The sequence below is a fragment of the Halichoerus grypus genome, chromosome 11 (genome assembly GCF_964656455.1).
Source record: "Halichoerus grypus chromosome 11, mHalGry1.hap1.1, whole genome shotgun sequence".
Taxonomy (NCBI): domain Eukaryota; kingdom Metazoa; phylum Chordata; class Mammalia; order Carnivora; family Phocidae; genus Halichoerus; species Halichoerus grypus.
Window position 1 is genome coordinate 50,275,098 of NC_135722.1, and position 13,218 is coordinate 50,288,315.

Consider the following 13,218-nt stretch of genomic DNA (forward strand, 5'->3'; position numbering starts at 1 on the left):
CATTTATAAATGTCCATCTTTCCAATATTATGAAATATCTTTGTCTCATACTATTTCCTGTCTTGAACCCTTTTTCATCTGATACTAGTATAGCCACTCTAGCTATCTTATAGTTGTTTGTGTGGTATATGATTTTTCATCTTTTTACTTTCAACTTACATATCTTGGCATCTACAATATGACTCCTGTGTACAGAATATAGTTATCCCTTGCTTTTTTTATTCTGTCTAACAGTGTCTACTTTTTGTGAGTGTTTAGTCCTTTTACTTTGTAACCATTGTTACGGTTGGAAATCTATCTGCCACTTTGCCAGAATTCCCTGTGAAATACCCAGCCAGTGCGCTGATCCACGGCTCACCCCAGAGAAGGCCACAACCTCAGGGTAGCAGAGCCTCAGGCCCTTCCTACTGGGCTGCCCCCAGCAGCGCCACACAAGCTCCAGATCAGAGAAGCCAGCTCAGGCCCCTGGAGCAAAGCTGTCAGCATTCCCTGTGTTACCACTGCCGACAGGACTGGAGGCAGTGGGGAAAATGAGGGCAGCCCCAGGCCAGAATGTCAACAACATGGGAGTTATTTCCCAAAGTTCTGTAGTTTTCATGAATGGGCTTATGTTTTTGATGGATTTTCAGGGTGTTAAAATGGTGTTGACAGTTTTACCAGTTTTGCAGTCGCTTTTCGGGAGAGGATTTTTCAACCCCCTCACTCAATCACGCTACAAATGAATATCTTGTTCCTACTCATTCCATTTTTTTTAAGGGGTGAGGGGCAGAGGGAGAAGGAGAGAGAGAATCTTAAGCAGGCTCCATGCCTACAAGGGGCTCGATCTCATGACCCTGAGATAGTGACCCGAGCCAAAAACTAAGAGTCAGATGCTTAACTGACTAAGCCACCCAGGCACCTCTATTCATTCCTTTTTTAATGTTTTCTGTTAGATTGATTAAGATCTTTATTTCATTTATTTTCCTTCATAGTTTGAAAGTTTTACACTTATTTTTAAAATATTTAACTTCATATTTTTAGGATATATACATTTAGAATTTCATAATAAATATTTAGAGTTAATTTACATCCATATTATTCCCCTAAGAACATAACTTAGCATTTTTTTGTTTTTCTTTTCCCCATATCACAATTTCATGGTCCTTTTGTCTGGAATTTCAGTTCTAACTTTTTTGGGCATTTGACTGAGGGAAGGAGATAAGACTATAGTGTGTGTTCAGTCCTTCTTGTTGAAATTAGGAAAAATATTTGGACATTATATGTGAAATGAGGTTAATTGTGGAGCTTTTATTTTGGGAAATTGGTGAGTGGTGATATCACCAACTGACTTTGAGAATCAAGATATGTTCCCTTTTTTCTTTTTTTCTTTTGTCATTGTAATTTCCCTAACACTGTCTCCTACTAATTGAGGAAACTGGAAGAGGTTTTAAGAAGCTTTTGTGAAGACCTGTTCTGAATTATTTGAATTTAAAATAAATGGGACAGGAGCACCTGGGTGGCTCAGTTGGTTAAGCATCTGCCTTTGGCTCAGAACATGATCCCAGGGTCCTGGGATGGAGCCCCACTTCAGGCTCCCTGCTCAGCAGGGAGTCTGCTTCTCCCTCTCCTTCGTCCTCTCCCTCTCCTTTGTCCTCTCCCTCTCCCTCTGCTCCTTCCCCAGCTCGTGCTCTCTCTCTCACTCTCTCATATAAATTAAATTAAATTAAATTAATAAAATAATAAAATAAAATAAAGATAAATGGGACATAAGGGTAGAGATTTCCAGGGTGAGATGAACATAGAATGATCTAGGGGGATATATTTGTGATTCATCAATTTACAGAGTTTAGTTAAAGTCATGAGAGTAGATAAGACCACTGAAGAAAAAGAAAAGACCCAAATAAAGATCCCTCAAAAATGCCAAGATATACCTTGGACAGGACACAGCAAGATGAACTGAGCAGTTAACTTCTGAGAGGTAGAATTAAAAAGAAAAGGAGAAACTGGATTTATAACAGCCAAAGCTCATTGAGAAATACATTAGTTTAGGAAATATGAGTGCCCCTTGATTTAGTACTAAAGGGGTAACTGGTGACTTTGATGAGAGCACTTAAAGTTCACTGAAATGTGAGTGTGTTAAGGCAGCATGAAGTCAGAATGTCTGGGGTTGAGGGGAGCAGAAAAGATATTTATAGGAGTATAGACCCCCTCGCAGGTGTTTACCATTGACGGCGGGACATTAGTTAGGAAAAAGCTACAAGAAAAGGCAGGGTTAAAGGAAAGTGGGGCAACGATTTAGGGAGAGAAACAGATTTAAAGACAGCTTTAGAAAAACTGCCAAGACAAGAGATGAGTATGGCATAGATATTAGAATGTATGTGTATTCAGGGAAGGGAATGTGTAAGCGTGTGTGCTGGGGGCTGGGGAAGGAGGAGGCAGGTTGTTTTAGATTGCATCATGCAAATGTGTCAAAATACTAAGTAAATCTTTCCAATCAGTTTTCAGGTTCCAGAATTCAAAGTGGGATCCAGGACTATGTCAACATTCCCCAACCAGGCAGCCCCCAGTAACACTTCAATGGCCCCCACCTTCTTGTTGGTGGGCATGCCAGGTCTGTCAGCTGTACCCTCCTGGTGGACAATACCACTCATCACCATCTACCTTCTTTCTGCCCTGGGAAATGGTACTATCCTCTGCGTCATTGCCCTGGATCCCACCTTGCACCGCCCAATGTACTTCTTCCTCTTCCTGCTGAGTGTGTCTGATGTTGGCTTGGCCACAGCCCTGATGCCCACCCTCCTGGGTCTTGCCTTTGCTGGTGTTCATGCTGTCCCTGCCTCAGCTTGCCTCCTCCAGATGTTCTTTGTCCACGTCTTTTCTGTCATGGAGTCCTCTGTTTTGCTCGCCATGGCCTTAGATCGAGCACTAGCCATCTGCCGCCCTCTCCACTACCCAACGCTCCTCACCAATGATGTCATTAGCAAGATTGGCCTGGCTATCGCTTTCCGATGTCTGGGTCTCCACCTGCCCCTGCCATTCCTCCTGGCCCACATGTCCTACTGCCACCCACAGGTTCTGACCCATTCTTACTGCTTGCACCCAGATATAGCCCATTTGGCCTGCCCGGGAGCTTGGAGTGCAGTCTACAGCCTCTTTGTGGTTCTGTCAGCCATGGGATTGGACCCCCTGCTTATTTTCTTCTCCTATGGCCTCATTGGCAGGGTGTTGCAAGGTTTGGGATCCAGCGAGGAGCGCTGGAAGGCTGGTCAAACCTGTGCTGCCCACCTCTCTGCTGTGCTCCTCTTCTACATGCCCATGATCCTCCTGGCCCTCATTGACCGTCTCAGGGTGCCAACCTCAGCCTGCCCATACTCTTCTCTCCTATGTCCACTTCCTGCTTCCTCCACTGATAAACCCTATTCTCTATAGCGTCAAGATGAAGGAGATTAGAGAGAGAATACTCAAGAGGTTACAGCCCAAGAAGGTGGGTTGTGCTCCATGAGGAGGATGCCCTCCACATTTGGTAGCTCAGGGCTACCTGGTACAAAGGCTTTCATGATAAGAACTCAGTTCACCATGCATGAAATGGTCACTCAGGCACACATAAGCACATATACATGGATGCCTGTCCTTGCAAGTATGCATGTGCATATTAAAGAAAGCTTACAAGCTCCAGAGAATGGCAGTGGTCTACCCACAGTTACTGATCCATGGCATAGAGAGGCCAGGATCTAGGTGTTGTCACAACCTTCCAAGTATGCATCTGTTGTTGTTCTGTTTTTGTTAATTTCCCCACCACGTCTATACCCCAATAACTGAGGAAACTGGAGGAGTTAAACAGCTACACAGCAGAGAAATGAGAAGACAGAAACATTCGATGGCACTCTACATGTGTGTGTACATTGTTTTACAGACCTTTTCATGGATTTTATATATATGTGTCATGTATATAATCACATATCACTGATCTATTAGTGTAGCCTCATAGTCTGACTTAGCTAATATGGCATAAAGTGATCTCCCTCTCATAAAACAAACACGAGCTTTGGAATCCTAACAAGAACTACATTATTTGTACAGATTAAATGTAAGAGAATCAACATTTATGATGATAAGCATTCACATCCAAGAATATATGATAGATGTTTCACTTATTAACACCTTTTTAAAATTTGTCAATAAAATTATTTGCATTAAATTTATTTCTATAGTTTTAAAATGTATTTTGTTGCTTTTATAAATAAAGTATTTCCCTATTTCTATTTCCACACACATAATGCTAGATTGAGAAATAACATTTTAATCTTGCATTAATATCTATTTTACCAAATTATCATGTAAATTATAGATTTTATTTCTGGATTTTATTTGTATTTAGCATATATAAGTAAAAATGGGTGATTGGTAATGTTTCCCTACTATTCACACAACTTATTCCATTTTACTTTAATTTATGAAATCCCCAACCCATTATGAAAGATTAAGAGTGAAAATGAACATTCAAATCTTGTTTTTTATTTTTACAGAAGTGGCATTAATGTTTCACCTGTTAGAACAATGGTTGGCTGCTTGATCTTTGGGTAAACTTTTAATATTTAAATAATATATGTGTATTCCAATTTTATTGATTTATTGATTCCAAATTTTATTGATTTTTAATAAGCTTATTTGATCAATCCTATTAAGTGCTTTCTCAGCACCCACTAATATAACTATAGTTGTCTTCTTTTTTTAAAAAAAAGATTTATTTATTTGAGAGAGAGAGCACACACATGAGTTGGGGGAGGGGCAGAAGGAGAGGGAGAGAGACAGTCCCAAGCAGACTCCCCACTAAGAACAGAGCTCGATCCGGGGCTCAATTCCAGGACCCTGATATCATGACCTGAGCCAAAACCAAGAGCCAGCATCTTAACAGACTGAGCCACCCAGGTGCCCCATAATTGTCTGCTTTAATGTGTTGTTCAATTTCCGATATTGAAACATTCTTGTTCTCTTGTGATTATAGAAGAAGCCATTTTAAATGAAAAGTAGCAAACTGAATCTACCTAGTGCCAAAACAAGAACACACAATGATATATCAGGATATATTCCAGGAAGGCAGGAACAATTATATCCTCATCTTATACCAAGCTTCTCTGCAAAGCATATTATATACCCTCTTATTAAATTAGATAATTAGTCTCTCCACTTCACAAATGAGAATACTGAGACTGAGAATTTAAGAATGCTTGAAGTATATAAAATGAGTTGCAAAGCCAGCATTTATTTCAAATTGCTTAGTCCAAAGCCCCTGCTACAAAATATTCTTTTTAAATTGCTGAACAGAAACAGTCTAGTCTTGAGGCAACAGGAATGAGGTCTCTGAGAAACCCTGCTTTTCCCAAAGTTTATCCTTTCTTCCCACCTCCAGCTTCTCATTTATTTATTGAGAGTAGAGTGATGGAAAGAGTTGGAAGTCACACTGGCCTGGTTTTGAATTCTCATCTCACTACTTCCTGTGCAATTTGTCAAATGTTGTTCTTATGTTTACAAAATAGCTATAATAAGGACTGCATGAAATCAAGTCCCTTTTTTAAAAAAAGACTTTATTTATTTATTTGAGAGAGAGAGCATGCACACACTGGGGGAGAGGAGCAGAGGGAGGGAGAGGGAGAGGGAGAAGCAGACTCCGCACTGAGCAGGGAGCCTGACTGGGAGCTCAATCCCAGGACCCCAGGATCATGACCTGAGCCAAAGGCAGACGCTTAACTGACTGAGCTACCCAGGCGCCTCAAAATCAAGTCCCTTTATCAAGGTGTCTGAACATAAGAGATATTCAATAAATGGTAGTTATTTGGAATTAATGAAATTAAAAATAATTATATTTAAACCTTATATGCATACTCAATGTGAATAAAGAACTTTACAGCTGGAAGATTCTTTCAGCTCATAACACCTCATTTTATTGAAGGAAAACTTCAACTTGGGGATCCGCTGAAAGCACTTTTGCATGGACCTTTGTAAGTCAGCAGGAGACAAACTAAACCGAACACCGCTGGTGGCCTCCATCTGTTTACTAGTGCAGGGCAACACAGAACTCTCTCTCTTTAACACTCTCTCCTGGCCACAGACACATCCACTCAATCGTGTCAGTCTTCAAGTGTCCAATAGTTGGTATTACCACTCTTGGCCAGTCAGGGGACACTGTTCTTTCTGCAACTCACCTGACAGATTTGAGGGAAAATGTTCACACAGGGGAATAGAGGTATTAACAGGAATGTTTACAATTGTAAACAAAATGTAACAGTGATACAGGGGAGTTGGTGGAAACTGAAAACCAGGAAGAGCAGTGCAAAATTCAGATCTCTGGGTTGGTCCCATTGCTAAACAAAGCTAAACAAAGACTTCAGACCTGTAGCCAGAATGTGTGTGTGTGTGTGTGTGTGTGTGTGTGTGTGTGTGTGTGTGTGTGAAAGAAAGAATGAGTAAGCAATTAAGAATTCATAACAGGGATCATAAGTTCAAATACCTAGAAGAACAAGGTAATAATAGTAATAAGTGGAGCAAGCCCGTCCTCAGACTGTGATGATGGGGACTTTCCAGTGGGTTCCTACTATTTCCATGTGGGAATGTAGACCTAGTATTACCATACCTTCCTACTTTTAAGATAACTTGTAAATCTATTTTAATATGAACTCATCTAAATGCTATCTTGTCTAAACACGTTTGTCTGAAGACCACATTTGGATTTTAGGGCTTTTAAAAAGATTAACATAGTTATCCATATAATGCAGAAAGAAGGAATTTTTTTTAATTTCAAAGCACATATGAAATCTATCATAATACACAACACATAGAAAGTAATTTCCTCAAGACCACATAGCCAGGAAATGGCAGAGCTGAAACCAGAGGACTGGTTTCCTGGCTGAGTCTTGAGCCTATTTACTCCTCTGGCCACCTCCCTGACAGGACTAAGTTATCACAATAGAAGGTTTAGAGAACATGTTATCCTTGATAGGGCCTTTTTACTCTTTTTCTATAGGTTGGCTTCTAAATCCCCAGTCTGGAGCTACATTATATCCTATTGATTAGCAGTAATCCTGGACTCTAATCCCTTAAATAAAGATGGCATATCTTCATAGCTCCTAAAGCGTCTTTGTTGACACTTTCTCATTAGGATGTCCTTGGAGCACTCTAATCTGGCTCCATTTACAACACCAGGAAGTGACAGGTGAGTCCAGGTAGGCTCAGATAAGAAAGTTGTTTGGATGTCTGTTTGGCCACAGTGGTGCAGATTCTGTGTTGTGGCTTGACAGTTATTGGTACCTAATGGTATTATGGGCTGCCCTAAATTCTCTGTCTCTCACAAAGGGTCCTTATATTCCCTGTCAATGTTAGCTTCTGGTAAGAGGTGCAGAGAGTGCAGAGGTAAGTTGAGTCTAGGTGATGACCGCCCTGACCCCTGAATCTCCACCCCAGCAAAACTTCGGACTATTCATTTAGTTCAAACTGATATACATCTACCAATCACATATTCTGAACAAGGTATTTTATTGTGAGGAGACTTTTAAAGTTGAATAACTCACAACACTTTCCTTGTGGAAATTCATAATGTAGTAAGTGAGAGAGATAATACGTATGATATGAGAGACGTCTCTGGGTCTCCATCGATTGTGCCCCAAGGACTCAGCCCCTTACCTTTACTAGAAATGCTGCCAAATGCCAATGACCACTGGTAATTTCCTCCTACAATTTCCCCCCAATTTGGCATCGGCAGAAAACATACTCTCTAGGTTCCCCTTTCACATTGTTCCCCACAAGTTTTCTTTCCCAAACATTAATGTCCATACCAGTCATCTAAGATCTTGGTAAAATGCAGATTCTCATTTAATAGGCTTGCAGCAGGGCATGAGATTCTGCAATTCTAGTTACTTTCCAGGTGATGCTTATGCTGTTGAGCATTGTACCACACTCTGAGTAACAAGGAAAAGAACATATTTAAACCAACTTAGACACATTAAGGGCTTAATGTAAATCAAAAAAAGAATCAAATAAGGAAAGCAAATACAAAGATGTTAAATGGCTCCAGAATCTTGTAGAGCTCCACCAGTCACAGTTTAGGGCTGCTTATCATCGTTCTTCCCCAGAAGCTTCTCTGGATCCTTGCTCTTCATTCATACCTGAAGATAGAGGCCATCAATTCCCCAAACAATAACAAAAGGATTCCTACCTACTCTCTGAAATGCAGGTCTCCTCTTTCTTAAAAGCAGATACTCTGTGGTATATTAGATCCCCTTTAGGGATTAATTGATTGATTGACTAATTAATTAATGTAACTTAAGGACTATGAAGTAAAAGGAAATATCTCCTCTTTGAAAGAAATATTGCCCTGCTCCTAAGACAATTTATTGTAGAGAAAATGGAACTTCCACCTCAGCCCCATCATTTAGATTTTAGACTCAGTTTTCCAGGACTTTTATTCTAATCTGCCGAGTTTTTACACAATACACAATGGGATTCATCAAAGGTGGTACCAACAAGAATGCATCAGCTATCAGAATCATAGCCAAAGGGGATTTATACTTGGCAAAGCGATGCATGGTAGCCAAGGTGATGATGGGCACGTAGAAGATGAGCACAGTACAACTGTGGGACACACACGTATTAAGAGCTTTAAGTCTCTCCCCATGGGATGCAATACCCAATACAGTCTTCAGGATGAAGACATAGGAAACCGCAATGAACACACTGTCTGACATCATGCAGAGTGCGACAAACAGACCATAGTAAAAGTTAACCCTATTGTCAGAGCAGGCCAGTTTCATGACATCCTGGTGGAGGCAGTAGGAGTGTGAGAACAGGTGTTTATTACAGTACCTGAGTTTCTTTAAAGTGAAAGGAAGAGAAAGAACTAGTAGAATGCTTTTGATAGCAAATGTCAGTCCGATATGCAAAACTCTGGAGCTGGTAAGAATGGAGGCTACACCTCAGGGGCGTGCAAATGGCTAGAAAGCAATCAAAGGACATGATCAGAAGCACTGAGGATTCCATGTCTGTGAATTCATGGATGAAAAATTCCTGGGCAATACATGCATCAGCAGAAATCTCCATGGTATTAAATAAAAAGATCCTCAGCATGGACGGAAGAGAAGAGAAAGACAAGCCCAGGTCAGACAGAGTCAGCATGGAGAGGAAATAGCACATGGGCTCATGCAGGGAAGGCTCTGTCCTGATGACAAATAGGATGGTGCAGTTGTCCAGGATGGCCAGGAGGTACATGAAGCAGATGGGGATGGAGATCCAAATGTGCACATGCTCAAGCCCTGGGATCCCAATCAACAGGAAGGTGGAGATTTCAAATTCCAAGGTATTGAAAGCAAACATCACAAATAGAGGTCTCTCATTTATATGCTCCTGGTAGATAAATAACATTAACAACAAACAAATAAATTAAATATAAAATAAATTAAATATAGCTCATCCTTAGGCATCAAGCAATAATGTAATATAACTTTTTCTATATGAAGAAAAATGCAGAGTATATTTAAGCAGGTTCTTGATGATAGTCGAGACTTTATACTCTTCAAGTCTATCTTCCTTCCCCGATATATGTCTAAACAACTCAATAGCTTGGAAGCAACAAGGTGTTTTGATAAACTTTTTTATTAAAACTACACTTTTTGAGATTTATGCATCAAGTAAACTAAGTTGGAGTACATTGCAATCTGGAAAAACTATAACATCCTGAATGTGGTCATTGGTCATATACTCATACAAGTCAGAGATGCTATAGTAGTAGGAGTTAAAGGAGGCCTCTTATATTATTGTTCATGCTACATTATGTGTGAAAATATAAAATGGATCTACCACAGAGTTTAGCAAACTAATGTGCAGAGCCAAATTCAACCCATGCCTTGTTTTTGTACAACCATGAGAGTTTTTAAAATATTTTTAAAGAGTGTTCTTAAAGAGGAGAAGAAAAAGCATATATGACAGAGACAAATATGTGTCCTGAAAAGTTTAAAAGATTTACTTTCTGGCCATTTACAGAAAAAGCTTCTTTTTTTTTTTTTTAAGATTTTATTTATTTATTTGACACAGAGAGAGAGAGAGAGAGAGAGAGAAAGAGCACAAGCAAGGGGAGCAGCAGGCAGAGGGAGAAGCAGGCTTCCTGCATGAGCAGGGAGCCCGATGCGGGGCTCGATCCCAGGGCTCTGGAATCATGACCTGAGCTGAAGGCAGCGGTTTAACCATCTGAGCCACCCATGCGCCCCCAGAAAAAGCTTCTTGACCCCTGTACTAGAAAATTATCCATCCAAGCACAAGCACACAGACATGAACAATCACAGTAGAATGAGTATGGTGGGAATGGAGTATGGGTCAAAGGGAACTCCAAATTTAAGAGTAATGTTTTATTTTTCATTTTTAAAAAGCCAATAACACGTGAAGCAAATACACAGATGTTTTCAATTTTCCCAAAAGAATTGCAAAAACACAGGGCAATGCTCTGTACTTTTCTATATTCTTTTAATTCTTCCCCCTCCAAATTGTCTTACACAACACCACTCCCAGAACCATAAACCACCAAGAGATTTCCACTATTCGCCAGCACATTACTGTAGCCTGAGGCAGTCTGAGTGAGCACAGCAGGGAGCAGAAGAAGGACACCTCTGACACCAGCTATCATCCTCCAGGAGGTGAGCTGCCTGCTAGTAGACCAGAGTAAGTGGTGAGAAGGGAATGGCCAAGGGCAACCACTGGTCCTTTTGTGGGGAGTTAAGAAGTATTTCTTGTCAAGGGTAGAGAAAGAGGGAGTTGCATCCAGATGGAAGAAATTACAGGGTGAAGGGTGGAACTAGAAAGCAGGAAGAAGGGGAGAACAGTTACTAGCTCTTCTCTCTGCTGCCAAAATTTTGAAGGACCTTTGCCTCAACTTGACTCAAGATAGGAACTATGACAGTTTGTGGTATGTGGGGTGTGTCATATGGAGAAGTGATGAGGCTAGATGACGAGAACATATTTCAGTACTGAGCACCCATTTTGTCTCAGCCTCTCATATGTGGTGAGTATTTCCTTGACGTGAAGCACATACCACAGTTGCCATTTGTAGGTGCTTGAAATACTCACATTGTTTCCATGCAATTGCTACTGGCCCAGCTCAGAATGGCCATAGTTCTTGCCCTTCTTTCCCTGTTCTTGGATTCCTTTGCCATTGCTCTTGGCTGTCCAATGTCTACCCTTTAGATTGGTGACCAGTTCAGGTTCTCATCTCTGGTATTTGGGCTTGATCCTGCTCATGTTCTTGGTGCCAGCATTACTTACTCACACCTTGGGTAGCTCTCCTTTTAAAAGCTCTAGGCCAGAAAAACCCCAGTAGTGCAGCTGACACTCTGCCCTTGTCAGGGGAGTGGCATTCAGAGGGAGAAAAGTGATAATACACTTTTTATCCATTCTTGTTCAAAAGTCTCCTCAAAATGGTCATTTCTAAGATTCCATGTCTGAGGTCTTTTTGACAAGCTACCAACCTAACTCAGGTACCAAAGAAAGGACTTACTATTGATAACATTGTCTTTTCAACTGTGTTCATCATGCAAATACAAAGATGTACCCCATCCCACATATGTTCCCTAAACTTTTCAGCTCTCAGTGTTGTCCCAAATGCAGTTTGATCCCTTAGGCTAGACAACCCATGAAGCATTTTTACCTCTAGCTTTCTTAAAGGCATAGGTTAATCTTTATAAATTTCAGAGTTTTCATTAGGAAACATAAAATAATCTTAGGGAAATTGAATTTGAGTCTCTAGGACACCTACCAGGTTCCTGGGTTCCTTATCCCAGAGCAAGGGTGAAAAGGTTTCAAATTCTTCAGGTTCTGTAACTTCTCTGCTTCAGCACCATGTTGGGAATCCATATTCTTATATAGACCCTCATACTCTTTCCTAGCATAAGCATATCCTCCTGAGAATTAACAGGCGCTTTATCCCCTGGGAACAATGACTCTCTAACTTCATCATGGTCTGTCAATAGCAGGCTCTCCTAAGAAATTCAGAAAGCAGGCTCTGACTCACAGTCACAGATTTAATTAACTCTTAAGATTCTGTTCCCACATCAGGTACAGGCTTTGAGGAGAGCCTGTCTCAGACATTGATAAGGTGGCCTATTGCTCCAAAAGTGTATGCCTTAATAGACTCAATCTAAGATTATCACAGACCTTATGTGGAATTCTGCCCACAGATATGTTCTGTTTGGTCATCACAACATCTACTTTTCTAAATGTGAGTGGATTTAGGTAGGTCACAAGCTTTCAAATTTATCATTGACTCCTCCTTTCTTCATTGTCTTATATCTAGTCCCTTCACATTTATTGGCCAGTGAAGGCATTTAATCTCATAAAACAGAAAGGAAAGCCCAGAATCACAAGCATTCTGATATCTTAGACCCTCGAAATCAGAAGTATCAATTTTTATTCAGCCCTCAACTTTGAAAATTGGAAATAAATAAAAAGTATAATTCTGGTGGTACACTTAGGAGGACATATGATTTTCAGAGACAGAATAGAAAAGAAGATCTAGTTAAACATCTTCAGCCTGAAACAAAGTAACAACAGATAAATGAACCGATTTACATAAGCCTACAATGATCATTTGGTCTTCAGGTTAATATAAAAGGGGATGAGCTACAGTCATCAGCATAAGTCAGGCAGGAAATTAGAGAAAAGAGGCTTATAATTTGATAGTGAAAATTGATTTTCCACATTCTAATATATATATATATATATATATATATATATGTATATATATGTATGTACGTATTATAGTCAGAGCATTAAATATAGTAATAAAAATTCTTACACTTGATGTACTTAATCCAGCATCTGTCTGGGATCGTAACAGAAATATACGGCTCAATTATGTCTATGCTACATCCTCCCAGAATTCCTTGACATACATCTGCATTATTCTGAGCTGAACATTCCTTGATCTCTAGATCCAGAAATGGTGTTAAGGTCACCAGGAGGAAAAGCAACTGGAACTAGAAAAAAATACTGGTGTTTTATTTTGTTTTGTTTTGTTTTTTTCAGGGAGCAAGGCAGTGAGAACTCTGCCCCTAGCAGGGCTCAATTTAGATAAAAGGCAAATTTACCTAAGAAAATTTAGGTAAAAGATTAAACAAAATGTATTATCCTCTTCCTGTTTTTGTTTCTCCAATTCAAATTGCTGCCCCAGCCCTTCCTCCTCCATTTCTTCCCTTCCTTTATTCC

General features: G+C 40.2%; 2 protein-coding genes across 2 annotated transcripts; one reads left to right on the forward strand and one right to left on the reverse strand.

Annotated features, from left to right (window-relative positions):
- Positions 1-2,514: 2,514 nt before the first annotated feature.
- On the forward strand, positions 2,515-3,481 carry OR51S1 (olfactory receptor family 51 subfamily S member 1). Its single transcript, XM_036114425.2, is given in 2 exon segments — positions 2,515-3,332; positions 3,334-3,481. Coding segments are annotated over 2 exon segments (966 nt in total).
- Positions 3,482-8,417: 4,936 nt separating this feature from the next.
- Positions 8,418-9,342, reverse strand: LOC118549819 (olfactory receptor 51A7-like). Its single transcript, XM_078057497.1, is given in 2 exon segments — positions 8,418-8,942; positions 8,944-9,342. Coding segments are annotated over 2 exon segments (924 nt in total).
- Positions 9,343-13,218: the final 3,876 nt, after the last annotated feature.